Source organism: Alosa alosa, chromosome 12 (genome assembly GCF_017589495.1).
Source record: "Alosa alosa isolate M-15738 ecotype Scorff River chromosome 12, AALO_Geno_1.1, whole genome shotgun sequence".
Taxonomy (NCBI): domain Eukaryota; kingdom Metazoa; phylum Chordata; class Actinopteri; order Clupeiformes; family Clupeidae; genus Alosa; species Alosa alosa.
In genome coordinates, this window is record NC_063200.1 from 24,532,888 (window position 1) to 24,554,599 (window position 21,712).

General features: G+C 39.9%; 1 protein-coding gene across 1 annotated transcript; it reads right to left on the reverse strand.

Annotated features, from left to right (window-relative positions):
• Positions 1 to 216: 216 nt before the first annotated feature.
• Positions 217 to 20,335, reverse strand: LOC125304181 (integrin alpha-2-like). The gene is made up of 30 exons (XM_048258249.1): positions 20,311 to 20,335; positions 18,605 to 18,728; positions 17,550 to 17,659; positions 17,263 to 17,351; positions 17,048 to 17,162; positions 16,555 to 16,679; positions 16,324 to 16,472; positions 15,954 to 16,104; positions 15,715 to 15,880; positions 15,514 to 15,587; positions 10,075 to 10,213; positions 9,811 to 9,956; positions 8,870 to 9,013; positions 8,469 to 8,672; positions 8,067 to 8,197; positions 6,940 to 7,103; positions 6,539 to 6,687; positions 6,304 to 6,414; positions 5,912 to 5,997; positions 4,657 to 4,798; positions 4,463 to 4,555; positions 4,238 to 4,314; positions 4,007 to 4,090; positions 3,402 to 3,504; positions 3,105 to 3,215; positions 2,236 to 2,346; positions 1,805 to 1,918; positions 1,494 to 1,583; positions 964 to 1,080; positions 217 to 451 (listed from the first exon to the last, which is right to left on the reverse strand). The coding sequence occupies exons 1-30, from the start codon at positions 20,333 to 20,335 to the stop codon at positions 389 to 391; spliced, it is 3,507 nt and encodes a 1,168-aa protein (XP_048114206.1). The 3' UTR covers positions 217 to 388.
• Between the last annotated feature and the right edge of the window lie 1,377 nt (positions 20,336 to 21,712).

The window sequence follows — 21,712 nt, forward strand, 5'->3', positions numbered from 1 at the left end:
TGTACACATTTGCTTGATTAGCTAAACATATAAAATATTGGTTTGAAATTATAAAAATGTATTTTAAAAATGCCTGAGAAATCCATGCCTGCATAATGATTTCCCTAGTTGTCTAGACTTTCATGCCACTTTAGCGAATATCCTTTCCCCCCATCTTAAGTTCCTGAGCCATTAGTCACATATTAACCCACTCCTTATGGAGACCCTCTGGTTAACCAATCATTCCTCTCCGCAGGCCTCCCATTCTGTCTGACCAGAACACACAACTGCTTTTTAAAGAAGCCCACACTGTGTTGGCTGCTCAGATGGGTTAAAGGGGGCTCTGTAGTAGCCCAAGTTCTTCAACGGGGAGGACTTTGTTCTCCTGGTGTGTTCTTGTGCGAGGGCTTCAGTCGGTCTCATTCTTACCAGTCATACTCAGCTGTTTGTGCTTCCTCTTGAAGAAACCAAGCTGGTGAAACACAGACCATATAACTCATACCACAATGTTCTTAAATGACCAACTTAATTCAACACAAATTCAAAGATGCTTCAGAAAAAGCAAGACATGGCCTAATTAACAAAGTCTGTCACCGGAACAGCACAGACCACAGACTAACTACCCTTCTTGAGGGAGCTTGGATAAGTGTTCATAAACTCAAGGGACATCTATATAGTATATATATAAGTATATATACTTTTTAGATCCTGTGAGGGAAATTTGGTCTCTGCATTTAACCCAATCGGTGAATTAGTGAAACACAAACAGCACACAGTGAACACACAGTGAGGTGAAGCAGTGAGCTGCCTGCTTCAACGGCGGCGCTCGGGGAGCAGTGAGGGGTTAGGTGCCTTGCTCAAGGGCACTTCAGCCGCGGCCCACTGGTCGGGGCTCGAACCGGCAACCCTCCGGTTACAAGTCCAGAGTGCTAACCAGTTGGCCACGGCTGCCCTCAATCTTCCCTTTTCCAGGCAATCACTTACAGTCCACAGAGTTGATGTTACAATCACCAAAAGAAGCAGACCACCAAGCACACTTCCGACAATTATAACGAAGGGTATGTCCCCTTTCCCTCCAGATTTGATGATGGTCACCTTCACCTTAGTGGAGAGAATTAGCAGTGGTCAATACAGTGTTTCACAGATGATCCACTGACAAACAATACATATACTCATTACTCTCAGAGTATGGCAGTGTAACATCAATAGTAAATTGTAATATTTATACATGTAAGTTAATGATGGTATAAAGTCCTCTGATAGTCTCAAAGGGCTAAAAGTTGGAACTGAATGTTCCTGAACTTTCACCACTGAACTTTTCACAGCCTATTTGTTAGCCCCTCTTTGACAAATCGTTGGACTTGTTTAGAACTTTTAGACTCCGTTAGTGTCTCGTTGCTCCAGCTCACCCATAAAACAAGATTTCCCCACAATTACATAGACATTTATTGTACAAATCCCCCCTAGGTTGTATAAAAGATATATCATTCAGATGTGTAAAATAAGTCCTGTACCTTGCAGTGTTTGTCTGTAATCACCAGTAGATCTGGTATGTCAGTCTCAATATCAGCACTCACACTCAGAGACAAGGCCTGAAAAGATGCCTGTAAGCAGCAGAACAACACAGGTATCTGTTTGTACTGGTACACTTGTGGAAGTTTAGAAACAAAGATGCATCTAGTTCCTTCTTACAAATGACTGGATTTAAATTCCATTTCAAAAATGATAATGGAAATGTTAAATAATTCCAGCACATTCTAGGCTGCCAATGCTGAAAATATTGACATTAAATGATTACATTATGTGTAAGATTTACAGTACATACTAAAGCAAAGGTGCTGTTCCATATCCGTGTTGTAACGTTTACAAAATAGTGGCTCTTTATGACCGTGTCTTTGAGAACACATGTCACTGTCTGGCATTGTGAGGTGTTGCAGTCCTGGAAAAAGAGAACAATGTTTGAGGTAAATACCTTGTCATACATAACAAAACATTTTTATTCACTAATATTTGTGATCATTTTGTCATATCATAGCAATTACATAGTTTTTTCAGTTCCCACACATGAAAAAAACTCTTCACTGCATCATCTCCAACTCAACAAATATACAGAGTAGTAGGTAGACCAGTCCATAAGGACTTATTTGTTATAGTGGATAGGACTGAAGCTCACTCCTCTGATGCCAGTGTGATTGCTAATAAATAATCCACTTGATTTCCTCCCACACACATACACAGAGATATAAAAACACACACCAGGCTATCAATGCCCTTGAAGGACTCTTTCATGAAGGTGGGTGAATGGAGGTATCTGCCTTTCTTCAGTGTCTTGAGAACCCCATTCACATCACAGCTTACATTACTAGACTGAGGGAAATGACAAATGGAAAAAATGACAGAGGGGAAAAAATAAATTGTTGACTGATGTTGAGATGATAATTTTAAACACACACTATACCATTCAAGCGCCAAGTAATATGATTCATATTACAGAGACAGAAATGCCAACATTACAGTTTTGATGTGTGGGCTGTCTGGTTCCAGGCTCTCACGCCTGTTTCCCAATCATAGATGGATTAAGCAAAATCCTTGACTAAATAACTTCACAAGTGGACTTCATACTCGTTGAGTTCTCTTTTAGTCTAGGACTATTCCATGTGCATGAAACTGGCCCATAATAACACAATCTTGTGTTACTACTTACTTAGGCTAATGTGTGTTAAGTATTAATGTTATACTCATACTTATCATAGTTAAAAGTAAAAGTTAGGGCACTGGGACACAAGTGCCCACGAGTCCTCTCTCTCCCACTCGCTTCCTGTCAGTTTCTTCACTATCATATCTGAATAAAGTCAAAAGGCCTAAAAATATATACTTAAAAAAAAGTAAAAGTTGACTGGTAATCAGCAGATGGTTGTATCCAAAGCTCAAACCCAGGCCATCCGATTGTCACAGGCAGTGACGTTACCACTGTTCCACCACGCCCTTAAAAGGCACTTAAAAGGCACTTCACAGTATAAGGACATTCATACTTCCAGAAAAACATTATTTTTCACAGGGCCAAAAGTTATTCATGGTGCATGAGCTGTGGCACATTCTCTTAATATGTATGTCGAATAACTTACGGGGGCTGTTGTCACTCCAGTCAGATAGAGTAAAGGGTTTCCCAGAAGTGTTTTGATTGGCAGAGAGATTGTGAGATAGACCAGACTGACTGGGAAGTTCCCCGTAGAAACCTTTTGGAAGCAACACCACAACATTATTATTCAGCTTCCTAGGCACTTTTTAGAGAACATAAACAAATTGAGCAAATCAGCATGACCTACAGTATTTTGTGTTTACTAATATTTCACTAGTATTCCTCAAAAACCTTATTACTGAGGAAACGGTTTGTATTTGTAACTTGATGGTAAAACCCTTACCTTAAGCATAAAGTTAAATTCTGGGCCAACGTCTTCATAACTTGTCATTTCAGTCCTAACTTGGTAAGCTTTGTCAACCACGTAAAAAGACATATCCGCTTCCCTGATGAGAACAAAGGAAGGAAAAATGGCCAGTTAGAAGCTTGCATTCTTTGACAATTTAATACAGGGGCATTTGTGGCCTACTGGTCAGGGAATCAGACTTGTGACTGAAGGGTGGCTAGTTTGATCCCTGGCTGGCAGGAAAAATGTGGGTGGGGGGAGTGATTGAACAGTGCTCTCCCACATCCACGGATGAGGTGCCCTTGAGCTAACCCCCCAATGTCGCCGGATCAAGGGGCTGCACTGTTCAGGGTGTGTGCTCCTAGTGTGTGTGTGTTTGTAGTGAGCTCATTACTCCAATTGTGTGTGTTTGTGTGTGTATGTATGTGTGTACACTACCTCCAGATAAAGGTAAAATACAGAGGACAAATTTCCTACAGGACAATAAAGTATAACTTAACTTAACTTAGCATAAAATGACTGAGACGAGCCTGTCTTATCTTCAATAAAATATGATTGACTGATCAACAAAAATCTTCAACGAGGATCTGTTGTCATCGTACCTTGTAAAAATGATCTCAGAGTTATACTGCACAGGGATGGAATGATGAACCACATTATCTGTGGGGTTCTCCTCTTCGCTATCACTGCAACAGGTTAGACAGGACAACAATGAGAAGGCCCTTGGTTCTTCAGTTAGTTTTCACATTATTATACTATTAGCAACCTACACTAAATTTAAAGTGACTGCTTGTAACTGTAGTGTAGAGATGGAGATAGAAGAATCAGAGTACCTTTGGGCTTCAAAGGTTACTTGGGCCTTCCTCAGAAGTTGATCAGTATTAAAATCGAAAATCATCTCGAAAGTCACCTGTTCATAACAGCAGTTGGAGTTAGACCAAAGAATACAAACACACACACACTCACACTCTCTCTCTCTCACACACACACACACACACACACACAAAGTAAGAGAGACACACATACAGGCACGCACAAACACCTAATGTTAGACTCACTGTTTGATCTCTCATGAGAACATGGCTGCCCACCTGGCAGGACAGGTTTTGGAATTCTCCAGTGGATGTGCATTTCACCTCAGTGACATTATTCTAAAATCACACACACAACAATAATAATTCAACAAATGAAGTGGAACACCTAGTAGTATATCTGTACTAACTGACATCACATTATATAACGAGATACATACAGGCTGTGTGATTGAGGCATAGAAGAGGTTCTTAGAAAACGTGGCAGAGACTCTGGCATTGTACGCATTCTCCTTCTTATTGGTGACTGATACCATGAAAGACAGTCGTCTGTTCTTCTGACTGACCAACATGGGAGAGGAACTGAAACATGTAGGCAGATATTATCTCCACAGGTTAGTGTCACCATCAGTGGTGGAGGAAGTACTGAATCTCAGTACTTAAGTAAAAGTACAAATACACAGAGAAATATTTACTTTAGTAAAAGTACCACAATGACAACCCTACTTAAGTAAAAGTAAAAAGTACCTGCTTTTAAATGTACTTTAAGTATTAAAAGTAAAAGTATTTGCATAATGATTTATTCTCTTAATATCTATATTCTAAAAGAAAGATTAGTATGGGCTGTGGCATTTTAATTAAGCTAGTTTTAGGTTATACTCGACTAGATTTAAGCTAATGCAATTGTGCTTACCATCTGTGGCCCAGTTTACATTCTGACCTAAAATTCTAGAGACTGTAATTCTGGTTATCTACTAGGGTGATCTGCTGAGTAAAATATCATTCAGCAAAACACGAGAGCCTGAAGTTTAACGGGGTAGACAAGGGAAACGTCGGATGGATCGTAATGCCAATTCTGCTGATTGAACAGAAAAGTTGCTGAGAAAGGTGTTATGATTAGGTTCAGTTTCACTTGCGCAGACGCACATAGACATTGAATGAGCGCTCTTTATTTGATCACACACAAAATAAATATTTCCTAATCTGGAAAATGCTACGTTTTTTTCGGCCAGTGGTTCTATAATAGTCTACCATTAATTTGTGCCGCAAATGATCAGACGTGTGACAGATGCATGGACATAGCCTGTAACTTCGCTGATCCGCGGATAGCAATCTCATCGCAGAGGAGGCCCTAACGCTTCAGATAACAGACAGAGAAAGGCACAGAACACAGTTGCATGTCCAGTGTAGCCATGGGTCTGGTGAATATAGCCTACCGAATGCAGATGGCTACAAGCTCACGCTTTGCCTGGTCTAGATTAGAAGCTTATGTTTTAAAGATTTAGAAGCTGGGCACGTAGCGCTCCAGAATCTTTGGTAGCAACCCCGCCGCCTGGTAAAACAAACGTGTTTGTCAGAGAGAAAAAAAATCTGATCATAAAATGTATCGTAAAAAGGAACAATGGTGTTGTGGAAAAATGTAGCGGAGTAAAAGTACAGATAATTGCTGTAAAATGTAACAAAGTAAAAGTCTACCTTAACTGCTCTCCACTGTTCCACACTCTCAACTGTAAGTCACTCACACACACATCATCTGTGCCACAGTCTTTTGAAAATGGAATCTGGAAAAAAGCAAGAAGCAATCATATCAGGGACAGTTTCCCAGACAAGGATTAAGCCTGGTCCGAGTTAAAAGAGAACTTCAATGTCAATTAAGATTTCTGTGTAGGACTAGGCTTAATCCATGTTATAGAAGACATACCATTGTATTTTGTAGATCATTTTATCTCTGATCAAAGTCATGAAAATTAGTCTTATTTTAGCATAATCATAAAACACATATTATTTAACAATCGTCACCATTGTATGATTTTAATGATATTTTAATGATATCACTGCTATTGTTCTATGTTCAAGTTGACACTCACAAAGAAGTCCCATGCTGTTGTACTGAATACATCTAAAACTGGGTTGGAATCTGATGCTTGGAGAGCAATGTCTAATCGTAAAGCAAACAAATTCATCAAGTCAGATGAATCCTGTAGGACAGAGACAGAGTTTAGTCCATTCATCTGTTTAAGAGGTTCTCTATTACTCACTATTAAAACATATAAAAACACAGAAACATAGCATTAATAATTATTTCTTAGAATACTAACTCACCTGCACATAAACTATGTGGTCTTCACACAGTGGCTGCGTGGTGATATGTATGTCTTTCTTTACAATGCGCTCTGAGTTACTGAACTGGCCTCTGGAACTGACTCTGGAAGACTGCAAGTCCGCATCCAGGATGATTGTGTAGGTTATGGCTACTTTATATTTATAAATATGAATATTTTAAATATTAATTATATATATTCAATATGTCATTTATAAATATTCACTTTAGTTGTTTAAAAGGTTTTGAAAAGTTCTATGAATTATTCAATAAAGGTATCAAAGACAGAAGAAAAAAATTAAAATATTTAATATCAAAGACAAAGTTTGTCTCAGTTTTCTGTTTTAACTCTCGGGTGAGTGTTGCTTACAGGTCAGTGCAAGGAGTAAGAGTGGTGGCCTACCTGCTGGTCCCATAGGTACAGTAGACCTGAGCTGGGCAGTGAAGCACACCTTAGCCTTGAAACAGGATGCCATCCTCCCCCGTAAAGAACAGGTTCTGTTCAGGATGCTGACTCTCTCTGGTATACTGGAGACCTCAGCAGTGACCACAACTATTCCCCGAGACCTACCACCACACAAATAGAGCTTTGTCAGTCATCTGAATCACAGTCATGGTTATGAGTGTAAAGCTAGGAACAGTATGGCATAGTCATTTAACAAACGTGTGATGAATTGTTTTTTCTCTTACTTCTCTAACTGTCTAGACTTCCGTATAGAATGCTATTGCTCACTTTGTAATCTATTTGGGATTGTTTTAAAAATGTTTAAAGGGACACCAGGCAACGTTTTCGTGTTAATTAATCATCTTCGTAAGTCGGTATATGGTTAAATGACTCATTACAGGGCGAATGAAGGCTCTCTCGCCCGCCCCTACTGCCTGTAGGAAGAATATCCCACTTGCAAGTTCGGTGTATCCTACCCGCCGACCGAAGCAGGATCAGTTTACAGTACAGAGGCAGGCTAACAAAACGCTAGAGATTGTTGCAAACGTGTGTATAATGGCAGAGCCGGCGAAGAAGCAGTGAAAACCCTTGACGGAAGACGCAAAGAAAAGGAAAAGAGCTTCAGACGAGCGAGGGGGAGTTTCGTAGAGAAAAAACATCAGGCTTGCCTGGTGTCCCTTTAATGGGTACTAACACAAGACGGATGCTACAGTTGGCAGACAGTGAAGGCACACATACTGTAGTGTTCCCATGTCAATCAAATTAGCTCTTTGACCGCTGGGAAAGGCATATCAGTACAATAGCAGGCATATCAGTATGGAATGTCCTGGCATTCTGGATATTTTGGGTTGTGTAATATCTGTCATCGCTTGTTTCACACACATCACTCTAGAGTGGTGTAGGATTCATTTGACATGAGAAAAAGCATTTCACAGCGATACACCATCTTTAAAGCTCAGAGATAATGGACCAGATCTGAGACATGGATTTGAGCCAGAGCTACGATATAACTTTCAGAACAGAACAGAGAGCCTTGTAAATCACTAACAAGTGAATCTCTTAAAGAGGCATTTGGTCAGACTTACCAGAGCTGCACCACCTTCCCATAAGCCCCCACTGAGATGTCTGGGATGGTGTCTCCATTCAGGTCTCCACTGCCATCTAGAGAGCGTCCAAAGTATTGCAGCGCAGGGTCCACCTTCACTCCCATAATTCTCTAATATCCAAAATTAAGTCTTAGAGCTGGGGCATTCTGTTTGTTCACTCTAGTGAGCAGCTTACATATTGATGAGGTATTTCAAGAATTCAATACTTGTAAAGTATTTGTGTTAGGATTAGTTAGGATTTTGCTCTGTCCCTACACCTGTGGTCTGTGGCCTTCAATAAAGTGCAATATGTAAGTAAAAATACAGTAATTGACAAAGAGTTTTGGTTGATGACCAAAATAACTAGTGTGAGATACAATTGACATAACATGGTATGCCAACCTGTGAGTGATGCAGTCGGATAGTGGTCTTGTCTCCAAAGTAAATGTAAATGACTCCATGGCTGTTGTCCTCCAGAGGTGCTCCCACCACAACGTCACTGAATCCATCCAGGTTGAGGTCAGGCACGGCAGAGATGGCCATCCCAAATCGGGCATTCTCCACAGCTGAAGGACCCACCAGGAAGCCCTGGTCACCCAGAATCCCCTGCAATGATTTGGATGCAGGTATGATTGAAATAGTCCTTGCAAATATTTCATCAATCTCATTTACAATTCAGTAGCAATATAGAAATCTATAAATTGACCAAGTGCCTGACAGTGCATAACTATTGCTTTTCTTTAACAGTAGCTTCTTAAAAACACAGTGTTCTATATTTTGATTGTAGCAGGCCTCTTACTCACGTTGGTGATGGAGAACACGTAGACCTTCCCCGTCTCCTTCTTGTCCTCACTCATAAACATGGGCGCTCCCACCAGCAGCACGTCCGTCACGCCATCTTTGTCCACATCCAGAGGACACAGCACACTGCCAAAGTAGGAGCCCACCTACAAAAGAACACGCCACCACTGGTATTCAGTCTGTGACCTGTATATCAGTTTTTAAGCATAGTGCAATTTCTGAAGGTGGTTTCTCAAACCTATCTATCAACCCCAAAAAACTGTATCCTAACCCTAATCTTCCAACCCTATCTCTAAGCCTAACCTTCACCTCAAACTTATTGCCTTAAACTTATTCCTAAACCTTACTTTGCCCCAAACAGATGCCTTTAATGTATAATACCCTCCCACAAACCTATCCTTAACCCCAAACTAATGTCCCTCACCTAACACCCTCCCATTAACCTTTCTGTAGCAATCCCTCCAAACCCTCCTTGCTATAGATACCAATCCACAATCATAACCCTGAATAGTCCCTGCTTCTATTCACCCCACATCAACATTACACCTCACATTTGAAAGGTTATGCTCTGTTACTTTGAGACCAAGATTCTTGTGCAACAGTGCACATCAGACTAGGCTCTTCCTGATATCAGTACACAAACAGCCAACTACAGTTACCCAAACCATACAACCCAGAACCTTTTCAAATGGGTAACGTGAACACTGAAGAAGTCCCTTACAGACCATTCTGTGGTTTGAACTGTGAATAGCAATAAATTCCCCTAAATCTTCCCCTTCAACCATAGCCCAAATACTAAACTACACAAATCCAGCGTGTCAGTTTAAAATACTGTAAATATATCAAAAATCATTGATAGGCCTACATATGTTTATATCCAGTGTCTGAAACAAATATACATTGTACACAGGGAGTGTTTTAACAACAATAGTAGTGATATTACCTGAGTCCCTCTCTGGGTGTCTATGATGGAGGCCTGTGCTGAGCTGTCCAGTGTGTAGACCACGACCAGGCCAGAGTGGTTCGCCCGCGGGGCTCCAGCCACAAAGTACTCAGTGCTGCCGTGCCTCAGCGATGTCACAGAATAGCCTGAGGGAGCAAACAAAGTACTGGTCTTAGCAGTGACTTAAACCAGACAATTAAAATCTCCCACAGCCAATCTGGTTTGTAGATGATGAGAATTGATACATTTGACAAGACTACTAACCAATGTAGGAACTGTGGTTCTTGTTCTCCAGGATGCTCTCAAAAGCTTTCTCAGGTAAAACATCAGATGTCTGACCCTTTTGATGAACAACTGTTCCACTCCAACCATATGCTCCTACTGCTCCTAACATCACCACTCCCTACAGCAGCCACAACAATAAACACAGAAATAAAACATAACATATGCATATGCAGAAATGCAGAAATACGCATAACATGATTCACATATAATTATGACCGCCGCACAGCGAAGCGGCGGTCATATAGGTTTAGTCAGATTTTTTCTTTTTTTTCTTTTTTATTTATTTATTTATTTATTTTTTCTTTTTCGCATGCCCAAATTTCCGTCAATGATTCCCGGGACACTGAAAGACCGGGGTACACGAAAACAATGGACATGTAACCCACATGGATAGCATGGAACCATCGTTTTTCGTTTTGATCTGTAGCCCCTCCGCTGAATTGGACCCCCCGAAAGGAGGGTAGGGCAGACACAGTTTTCTGTGAATATCTCGAAAACCGTAGGGTTTAGGAGGACCATTTTTTTTTTGTTTGTTGATCTCAAGGGGCCATGTCAACCCATTCCATAACCACTCATTTCATGTATAGCGCCACCTAGTTAAACACAAAAAAGTAAAAATGAGGTGGTGTAATTGAAGGTATCTGTGACCTAACATAGTCAAAACTGCACAAAATTGGAAGTGTAGGATCATTATGACACCCTATGTATGCACGCCAAGTTTTGTGGAATTCCGTTCATGGGGGGCCACACAATAAATTAATTTATGTTACTATACACCAACTGGCCTGTAGGTGGCCGGAGACAGTTTTCTGTGAATATCTCGAGAACCGTAGGGGCCTAGGAGGTCCACCTTTTTTTTTTGTATGTTGGTCTTAAGGGGCATGTCAACCCATCCCATTACCACTTATTTCATGTATAGCGCCACCTAGTTAAAAAATTAAAAAGCAAAAAATGAGGTGTTTTCATCTCAATATCTCTGGCTGACAAGGTCAAAACTGCACGAAATTAAAAGAGTAGGATCATTATGACACCCTCTGAATGCATGCCAAGTTTTGTGTACTTTCGTTCATGGGGGCCTTACAATAAAATAAGTTATGTGTACATTTAGTGGCGTGCACCAACAAGGATTCCCGGGACACTGAAAGACCGGGGTACACAAAACTTGGTGAGCATGTACCCCCACATGGATAGCATGGAACCGTCATTTTTTGGTTTTCATCTGCAGCCCCCGCTGGACTGGACCCCGAAAGGAGGGTAGGGCAGACACAGTTCTCTGTGAATCTTTTATGGTATGTTGGTCTCAAGGGCCCACATCAACCTGGCTCATAATCACTCATTTGTGATTTGCCCCCGGTAAAAAATGAAAATCAGTAGGATTAAAAGAAAGCCAAAATAAATATTCATCATCATCATCATGGCTGCATTTTCAGTATTGGCGAGTAGTAGTCGTTTGTCCACTAGATGGCGCATCGTTGCAGTGAGGCGTAATTTTGTTGGAAGTTAAAAGTGGGTTGGAAAAACAATGGGCGCTTCATACAAGGACTGTAATTTACCCAGCGAACATCTAATAAGGATAGGGCGATGTTCACATGAAGTGTAATTCCCATTTCTTCTTGAAGCGAAAATAAATCTAAGGATGTTTCTCGGACATGCTTGGTTTTACTGCAGGTACGTTAATCTTGTAATATCAATAAGGACCTAGGTAATGTTACCGTTAAGCGTTGGTTGAGTGATGGAGGCATTTGATTGATTGCATTTGTAGAAAACTATAAATGCGGTTATACCAAACAAATTGATAGCAGCACTGTTTGTATCTTTCGACTGTCATTTATTGCACGTGCTACAAAATCATTCTGTGCAATGGAAGATTTACCAACGTTACACCGGTCTGATACAGTTTGCCTATACATGCGTGAGACTGAGGCGCCTGTTTATTTTTGTTTTAAGTGCGTGCAGGGTGTGAGAGGGAATCGATGTGCTTTGATTACAGCTTGGTAGTTGTAGTCTGTGAAATTAAAAAGCACGTGTGTGTGAAGTATCAAACAATGACACCTTCATTTCATTATGGCTGCTTTAGCAAAACACCTTAAGCTACTGTGTAGTGGGTCCCATTTAGAAGTGGCTACTTCATTCGCTTTCCTTGACTCATGGAGCTGCGTGAATGTTATTACAACTTTTCTTTCGCGATATGACAGTTTAAGTCCGGCTTGATACTGTAAAGGCGTAAGCCATTGGTTTCAAAGGAGATTTTATTTGTGTTAGCCAGCATAGCCTATTGACAATTTATGTTGTCAATAGGCCTACCTTATAATCCTACCTGTAGCTTAGGGGAAGCTAACAACTTTCTATTAGGATCTAGTTTGTTAGTTACCGTTTTGTCATAACTCCCTGATGCATTTTTGCATTTAGAATAGCCAGGCGTGTATATCTCAATCGGAAAAATTAAACAATATCGGTGCCTATGGACTAGGCTGGGTGAACCCAGCCTGATCTGCTCCCGCTATTTATTTTTGATTTCTTAAAGATTGAGCTTGGTCTGATGAAAGCCAGACTAGCCATGGACCTCAGTTAAACAATGCAAGGGAACATGAATCAGCCTATATTTGCACTAACAATAGCGGACAAAAAGCTTTTCAACTTTGGCCCGTTAAAATGTGTATGAACAGTCTAGCGGCGCATTTCATCAAGGCCCATTTGGACATGTCAGTTATTTGCACCACTGGTTAGATGTAAAACAGCATTTTAGTTTCAGACTAGGCTACTGTTACTTAATTTGTGCATTAACAATAGCGTTTCAGACTACTGTTACTTAATTTGTGCATTGACAATAAAATTATTACATGAACTAAAGATGACTAAAAAAATCTTATGTAGAAGAAGAAACATTCACAAAAAATCCATCCATCCAAAAATGACCTTTGTTTTTTGATAGCTGTTGAAAAGCGACATGGAACTGACAAGAGATGTTTTTGTTTATAAATACATAAAAAAATAAATAAATAAATAACATTATGCTGATACCTTTTGCTTTTCCCAAATACAATGTAGCCCTTCATGTTGACCTTTCATCAATCCAGTTGCAATGGATGAACTGTGATGAACTGCCCTACTTGTGATTGTTTAGAGATTTTAAAGGTTTTATAACAATTCTACATCTTCTTTGGCTATTCTACAATCTATTCACCTTTTCAGCACCAGTAGGGTACTTTCTGTGCAGCCGCACACACACACTCAGGCATGCCAAACAAGCATACACAAAAGTTTTAAGAGTGGGGGATGGAGTAAAATATGGAGACAAATTGAAGTGTGATTTATTTTCGCGGAACGGATGTACAGGACTGAGCGGCGGTCATATTTTGTACCGCTATGCGGTACATCTAGTTTCAATATAATTTACTGGTTCATTCTATAATTCGGGGTACACTTCATGTGTAGAAAACAGCTCAACTCTGTTAACTCTGTTATCTTGTATCTATGTAATCCAGTGACAGCATAGACGATAACAGAGTTGACACTTCCCATCATTTTGTGGCGTAACTCCACATACTAGCCTCAAACTAGTTACCATATGGCATGTATGAAAGCAGAATTTCATAGATTTTGATCATATTACAATTTTTTTAATCAGTGAGAGATTCACTCCAATATCTTCAACATTTTGTGCAAATTAAGGAGTATTACATTCCTCAGTGCCTATCTGAAATATTCTACCAGAGGAAGTGTCATCTCTCAGTGCAGATGTCATGCTTCATAATAAATCATTGTGGCTTTTATGATGTGGTTTTATAACAGATAACAAAGTTGACAAGAACATTGAGATGGATAAAAAGAATATGTTTTCAATACTGAAATTTCACATAATACATAAAATAGACATTCTATGCAACTGATTGTATAACAGCTAATGGATTAATCCCCCCCAAAAATATATTGTTAGATAACATCATATTATCATAAAGCAAAAGAGCTTGATCATCTGGAGACTTCGCTCACTGCCATGCACAACTGACAGACTGAGGAAGTCATTTGTCCCCAGGGCCATTGAACTGTTCAATGCTTCACTAAAGGGAAGAGGAGAGATAGACTTCTCTGCATAGTCTGTCTGCCTCTCCACCCTCTCGATGTTTGAGTACTGACTGTCCACTACTGTTTTACTACTGTCCACAGCCTAATGTTTTACTACTGTTTTACTGCTACACTAGCCTGACGAGCCAGACCCACATTAAAATGTAGGGTCTGGGCACTCACCGTTCGCAGTGCTCAGTCCGAGGGGCGGGATAATCAGTTGTCTTTCAAATTCCCTCTGCACGCAATAGGACAGTGGCAGCGCTATGAGTCCCATGCCTTTCCCACCAGTGGAGATAGTTGGCTAGTTCAAACGTTTGCCAACTTAATAAAAGTTTAACTCGTGTCACACTGTTCGCCAACAGTAACATCCATCTTATTTGTTTTCAAGTAGCAGGGAATTCAAGCCAAACCGTTGCAACTCTGCCATCAATCATTATGTTAAGCCCACCTAACGACTCTATACACGATTTCATTGGCCTGATTGAGTTTCGATTTCTGGAGCTCACAAGCCAACGGAGAGTTGCTAGACTAGCCCAGCTAGGGGCGCGTCTAGATTTCTAGGCTACTGCTACACTGTTTTTTATGCTATATTAGCACATATGACCAATGGCTTCTGCTACAATACTGAATGGCTGTAACCCTATTACCTTAACCTATTCTTGCACTGATATAGTTTTTATATTACCTTGTCTACACTATACATTACTCTCTTATCTGTCCATATTTATTTATGCTGGTCTCTAGACCTTATTCTTGCACTGTTGCACTGTTGGACTACTTTTTGCACCTTCACCATGACACTCACTCTCTTGAGCACCTTACCATGCACACAGGCCCAGTCCCGGCCCTGTCACTGCAAGCGCCTCATGCTTGATCATCCTTAAGCACACTGTGGATTTTTTTAAATACATTTTTTAAATTTAATTTATATAGTATATTAGTATTTAGTTTTTTAGTTTTTCTTATCTTCTACTGTCTCTATTGTACAGTGGAGTTTTGTTATATGTATATACTTATATTTACTCTTTCTGCTGTAAGTGCATGTTGTGTATGATGTCTGTATGCTACTGAGACCTTGAATTTCCCCTTGGGGATCAATAAAGTATCTATCTATCTATCTATCTATCTATCTATCTATCTATATCTATCTATCTATCTACATCATGTTTATATACAAATACTCATCTAGCTCCAGGTTGCACTTGTTCTTCAACTGAGGGGCAGATAAAGTATAGCTGTGATCCAAGTGCTTGAGCGCTTCTGGGTGTTTGGTTTCATTTTAACTATCAGTTACAGCACTAATACATCAAGGTGGCTGAGAGGCTGAGAGTAGAAGGGAGATATTGACACCTCTTTGCTGGTCTGATGAGCGCTAAAACCAACTTGGGCAAACTCCATCTGGAAGTCTTCACCTTTCCCAACTCCTACAGTGAAAAGACACAAGACACATTTCACACCAAATCAATAAGTGAACTTTAGTGCCGACTCACACACAACCAAACCTTAAGAGGCCTATAACAGCAGAACCAGACCTGTATAATGAACACATACCCTCTATATTGAAAATGCGATCACCCAGAGTTCCTGCGATCTCCAGGAGAGCTTCCTCTGCCGCCACATGGAAGTAGTGGCGCTCCGTCGGAGTGCTGGCTATGGACTCCATCTCCGTGATTAGAATTTTGGGGTCTATATTGTTCCTGTTGTAGTAGCCGAGGACCTTTAAAGGCACAGTCACATGGGTTACACAGACTCTAAACAGACTTTCTATTAAGTTCAAATGACAGACTCACAGCGATACTAAAGCGGGTGATGTCCTCTTGTTCACATGCTGCTATCGCTTGGTCTCGCATGAGTTTATCATTAGACTCCCCATCAGACACCACCACCATCACTTTAGTGGCTCCTGGACGTCCTCCATACTGTGGGAGGAAAGCATACTCACTGATACACATACGCACACACACACACACACACACACACACACATATATACAGATATGCACACACACACACACACACACACACACATTCTCTCCACAGTGAAAATGTGGAAAATATTGAGAGAGAACATAGAATATAATACTACATTATCAAATAGAAGTTAAAATGATATATACTACATAGAAGTTAAAATGACAATTAAGTAATGTTAAATTACTACCTGGCAAATTGAATGGCTGAGAATGTATTGGTCTGGTCCCCACGTTTCTGGGGCATGTTAGACACTGCAGCAAGCATGGACTCTTTAGTTCCATAAGAGTTGAACCGAAACTCAAAAGATGTGTCAACAGCATACTGCATGACACTGACCTAAACACATTAAACGGCAATGTGATATTTTGAATCTTTACATTATCATTTTAAAAATAATTTGATTACTGTAAAAACGGACCTGAGTTTTATCAGGTCCAATTTCCAGATTCTCTAGTAGTTTTTTGAGGAATGCAACAACTGATGGCCATGGGTATATGCTGTCTGACCCATCCAATACAACCATTATGTCCACTGGCCCACAGTCTGTTAATTAATGGACAAAAATGTAACAATGACCATTACATCAGACTTCAAACTAGTAGCCTATATTAGTCTTGTAGACTAGTAGCCAACCTCTACTGTTGAAAATGATCTGAAAATGAAAATGATCTGTATTACAATACCAGAGTTTTGTCCATAAAAGTAATTTTGTTATAGTAAGTTATAGTAAAACAAGTACGTATGACAGAAATGAATGATAGTTCATAGGAGTTCATTGCTAATTAATGTTTGTTAAAAGTACAAATTATTCAGGGAAGAATGAGGAAAGGGACCATAATACAAATGCAGGACTATAAACATCCTTTTTTGCCATTGTGCTTTGTGGCCCAGGAACAATATAAAGCTCTTACTTAGATGGGCTGGAGAGAATGCTTGAAGTGGACTGAAATGGGCGCTGACTTCAGCGCAGACTCCAGGGTAGAAGTAGTGACTCCCACACCTTTGGGCCCAAAGTGGCCCACACGTCTGAGGGTGATCCACACACAACTTACTGTTAGTTTGGATTAGTGTTTTAGGAAACTAGAAGAATGGGATGATCTAGGATGTTTGTGGTAGTGGACATTACCATGAACGCCTCATTCGTGGGCTGAGTTATAATTGAGCCCAAGCTCATGTTGACATTAATGTTTTCCACACCGGGAATGGTGACTGAATCTGAAATGGGAAAGACGAGTTATGCACTTTGTTCAGCTCATCAAATAATAATACATTTGATTTGTATAGACACACAAAGACACTTATTTAGTGCTACTAATGGTACTTTCAACTAAGCATAGATTAAAAAAGCAATGTATTTTTCATTATGTGGGATTTGTTTAAATTTCCTGTTCACAAATATAGCTGTAATCTTACTTTGGAGATTCAGTCTCTCACAGTTGGATCCTGGGCCTGCGATCTCACACTTGTAAATGTCCCCTTTCTTATTATCAGGGGTTCCACTCCAGGGAGAGCCCACCAGCAGCCTAGAGGACCGTACCAATAACAACCATATTATGTATGTAAAATTGATATCTCAACATCTTATTTAATGTATGTTAATTAATGTGTTACATCCTGCCTCTAAACCTGAGTGTTTCTAGGATAACTTATATTTGAAGTTAAAGAGATCGGCATTTTGTGAGTAAGTAGTGGGCAATGTCACTGTCAGCCTTGACATCCAATTCAAAGAGGTTTCTCTGGCACAAGGGCATGTGGTTTATTTAACTGAGACAGTGAACTGTGACGTTAGTTTAATGATGCAGTTTTCCTGGGAAGAAAGAGGGGGAGTTCCTGGGGATTTTAGGACGTGAATGTATTCGCTTCCTACTCACAGAACCCTGCTGAGAAAGAAAAAACAAACATCCAAAACCCTTTTGTGTTTCCATGATGGTATGCTACATCAAGGATCAGCTAGGTCCACCGGATCAGAATCACAATTGCTATTACACTCTTGGTTTTTAAAGTGAAACACTGAAAATAGGGTCAACAGATCACTAGTGTTTGCCAGCGTTATTGAAAAAAGATTACACATTGCAGTCTTGAATGGTAATTGTATGAAGTGTGTGTGTGTGTGTGTGTGTGTGTGTGTGATTTGACCTCATCTAAAGGGAACACACAGTCGGCCTGAGAAATAGATATACACACCCAGCAGGGTTCCTCCAGTTCAAAAGAGCTTAATTATTTTTAACTCTGCCTCTTCCTTGTGTATAATAGCCCCAGCATAATGCTTATGGGAAAGCATCCAAAAGCTAGACAAATAAACCCTGAATGTCCATCACACAAATGGACTACCTTGCTTTACTTAAGAATTGTTTAGTAACACACACACACATACACACACACACACACACACACACACACACACACACACACACACACACACACACAGAGAGACATGGTATATACGGGCATACACACAGAGGCCATACCATTTCCCCAGGTGATTGGTGAACTGCTGAACGGTGTAACCAAACTCCTCCACCGCAGGTCCAGAGAACACTTTGGCTCCTGACGTCCCTACATTAAAACTCTGGCAACAAGGAATCAATGAACCTGCCATAAAAACAAGGTTACAGTAAAACACATTTATACATTAAAAAGAAGAGCCCTAAGTTCAAAGCTACATCTTTCGATCCTGGAAACATAAGGCTTTAATATTAGAAATCGCGAAATCCATATATAGTGTTCATATTTTTATATTTTCCCAGAGAAGAGGCAAAAAGTTTCAGCACCCTGGAGAGTGCAAATTCATAACTTGAATGAATTTGCACTCTCTTCTTTTGGTATCTTTTGATACCTGACGATACCTGACGAAGACCTCTGGTCGAAACGTTGTGTTAATAAACCACTCTGGGAGCTTATAGAAACAGTGTGCGGGTATCTTTTTATTTTGCAAATTCATAACTGCAATCAATATAATGAATTTGTAACATGCTTGTACTATTATAGTTTAGAGTAACATTCTGTTGTTTCGATCTTTGTTATCAACAGATTTGTAACTTAATGAGGAACCAGTTTCCAGATTCTATAGGACGCTGTCACATGAAAAGTTGTTCAAGTCTGCATATTTGCATACTTAAACTGACAGAAGAAAGGTACGACGGCATGAGATTTCATAAAGGTAAATGTGTATAAAAATGTACAAAGTTAAAATTATGCACAGCGTTTTTCTTGTGTTTTGCTCTTTGAATAACTGAAAAATATATAACAAAATCTTGTTTTGAAATAAGTTCACAAAAGGCCTTGTGGTTTGGGTGAGATAAGCCCCTCTGCCTGACCACAATGACACCATGTCACTCATACACTTAACCAGTAAGTTCCCCCATAAGTCATTGTGGATGTGGGAAACAGCACCACAGTCAACACAGATACCATGCCAAACACAGAAGCTTAACAAAAACACATACAAATAACATACAATACTGTATATACGGAGAAGTGTAGGAAGACACATGCTGAGCATTTGCATATCCAAACCTTTTGGTGAGGTGATGTGTGATTTGCAATGACCTCAACAAAGTTATCATACCATACACACACTAACCCTCAAATTTAACAAATGCATAGGCTACTGTAGTATACTCTGGCTGAAAATGTTTAGAATTCACAGATAGCATCAGGGTTGCCATTCCCTGGTTACATTTACATTTCAGATGTTGAGACTCTTTAGTTGTCTTCTTTTGTATTGTATGTTGTATTATGACTGTAATGTGCACAGAACGGTTTTATTTCATTAATTAATTCATTCATTCTTTCTTTCTTTATTTAATTTGAATTTGTCTATACTGAACCTGTAAGAGTCAGATTCATGATTCTGTCATTAGTGTCATTAGGACAACTCTCTAGCTGAGCTAGTTCACTACCCTGCTTTACATTTTAGAACAAGGAAGAGAGAATATGACAAAATATCAATTTACAGGTTAGGACCAACTTTGTGCAGCATCCTTTAAAAACTAACGTCTTACGATGTGACATCATATGAAATCAGAAGAACTGACACGTGCATTTAGGTTCAAATAAAATATTCCTACCTTGCATTAAAACCAACAAAATAAATTCCTTGGTAAAAAATACGTCCATGACAATTTAATCAACAATTTTCAGCGACAAACAGCTGAGTCGACTCAGCCTGTACCTCTCTGGATCTTCTGAGCATCCATCCACTGGTGTAGGAATATTTTGGACAACGTAGCCTAAAACAAACCTCCCCCAAATCCCTGTCATCGAATCAGCTGTCATGGATGTGTAGCCTATTCGATTGAGTTTTATGCGAATCTCAGTGTTGTTATCGATGACTTAACTGAGTAGGCTATTGGGGAACTATAGCCTATAGCCTACTATACTTTTTCGCTGTTTACGGGAGCTTTCTCTCTAGAATATTTGACTTTTCCAATCTAGGCAATTAGGCTACAGCCAGGGATTAAAGTGAAAAAATATTTTGACTGAACTTTTTTTCAGGCCAAATCATAAACTGTTCACATCTACAGATTGCACCCCTTTTTTGACTTTGGTGGTGACGTTTTGATTTAACTTTGCTGGTGAGAACGTCATCAGACACAACCAACCAAGGTAAAACACAACTGATGGGCTTTGAGGGCGAGCGACGTGTCAGAGACCCTATGCATATAGGCTGCTATAATGAATGATGATCAGGTGGCGGGCCGGTACGGTTATCAATTGTAGTTGTAAATCAAAATAGGATTGGTAGACTGTCGGAATGGCGGTAGGCCTAATAAAATGGGTCGGATTGGCAGCATGTCGGAATAGCGGCATGTCTGACAAAAAGCATGTTGGGGTGGCAGCCGGTGGCAGCATGTCTCTATAACCCATAACCCATTTCTCAGTAGCTTGGTAGCGTAGCTATTTTCAGAAGCATATAGCTTTTCAATAGCTTAGCTGTTTTTTGACCATGTAGCATAGTGCAGTAGCTTTTACAGAAGCTACATTTGGCGTTTATGGAGATCACAGTAGAGCTCCCTTCAGGCCGCCCACATGAATCATTTAGGCTATATTCTGTAGGCTATTTTAAACTTGACAAGACAAACAAATTTTCCATGCCAGAGATAAAGCAACGAAATTGTGCTTGCAAAGATAGTCTAGTGCGTGGTTTTATTGATCAATGTCTGTAAAAATGGTTTGTATTAGTTTTAACTTGCACATGGTAAAGATACACTCACTGACTGGGTAATTGTACTTTTAAATGTAGGCCTAGCACCAATATTTCAGCCATGCAAGTGGAATGAAACAGGGATAATCAAGAGGTGAAGGTTTTAAAGGTGAAAATCCATCCAACAATGAAGATGCAAACATGCAGGCACACACAGTAACATTGTGTATGCCTTTGCTACTGTACTTTGAATACAGTGTTAGACTTGAGGGCTTAAGTTACAGTAAAAAGTTAGCTTTATTTCTGCAAACTTAAAAAAGGACCTTTTGACCTTTTGATGAAGTCCAGCCAAGGACACTGCATATGGCTGTGAAAGGAGATAAGGTACTGGAACATAATGCTGGCTACAAAACAAATACACACATCTCAT

Coding starts and splice junctions, on each gene's coding strand:
- LOC125304181 (XM_048258249.1), bottom strand. CDS start 20,335: ATGGATGCTCAGAAGATCCAGAGAG. Junction 15,588..15,714: donor TCGCATTTTCAATATAGAGG/GTATGTGTTCAT, acceptor TTTTCACTGTAG/GAGTTGGGAAAGGTGAAGAC. Junction 4,091..4,237: donor GTAACCTTTGAAGCCCAAAG/GTACTCTGATTC, acceptor AACCTGTTGCAG/TGATAGCGAAGAGGAGAACC.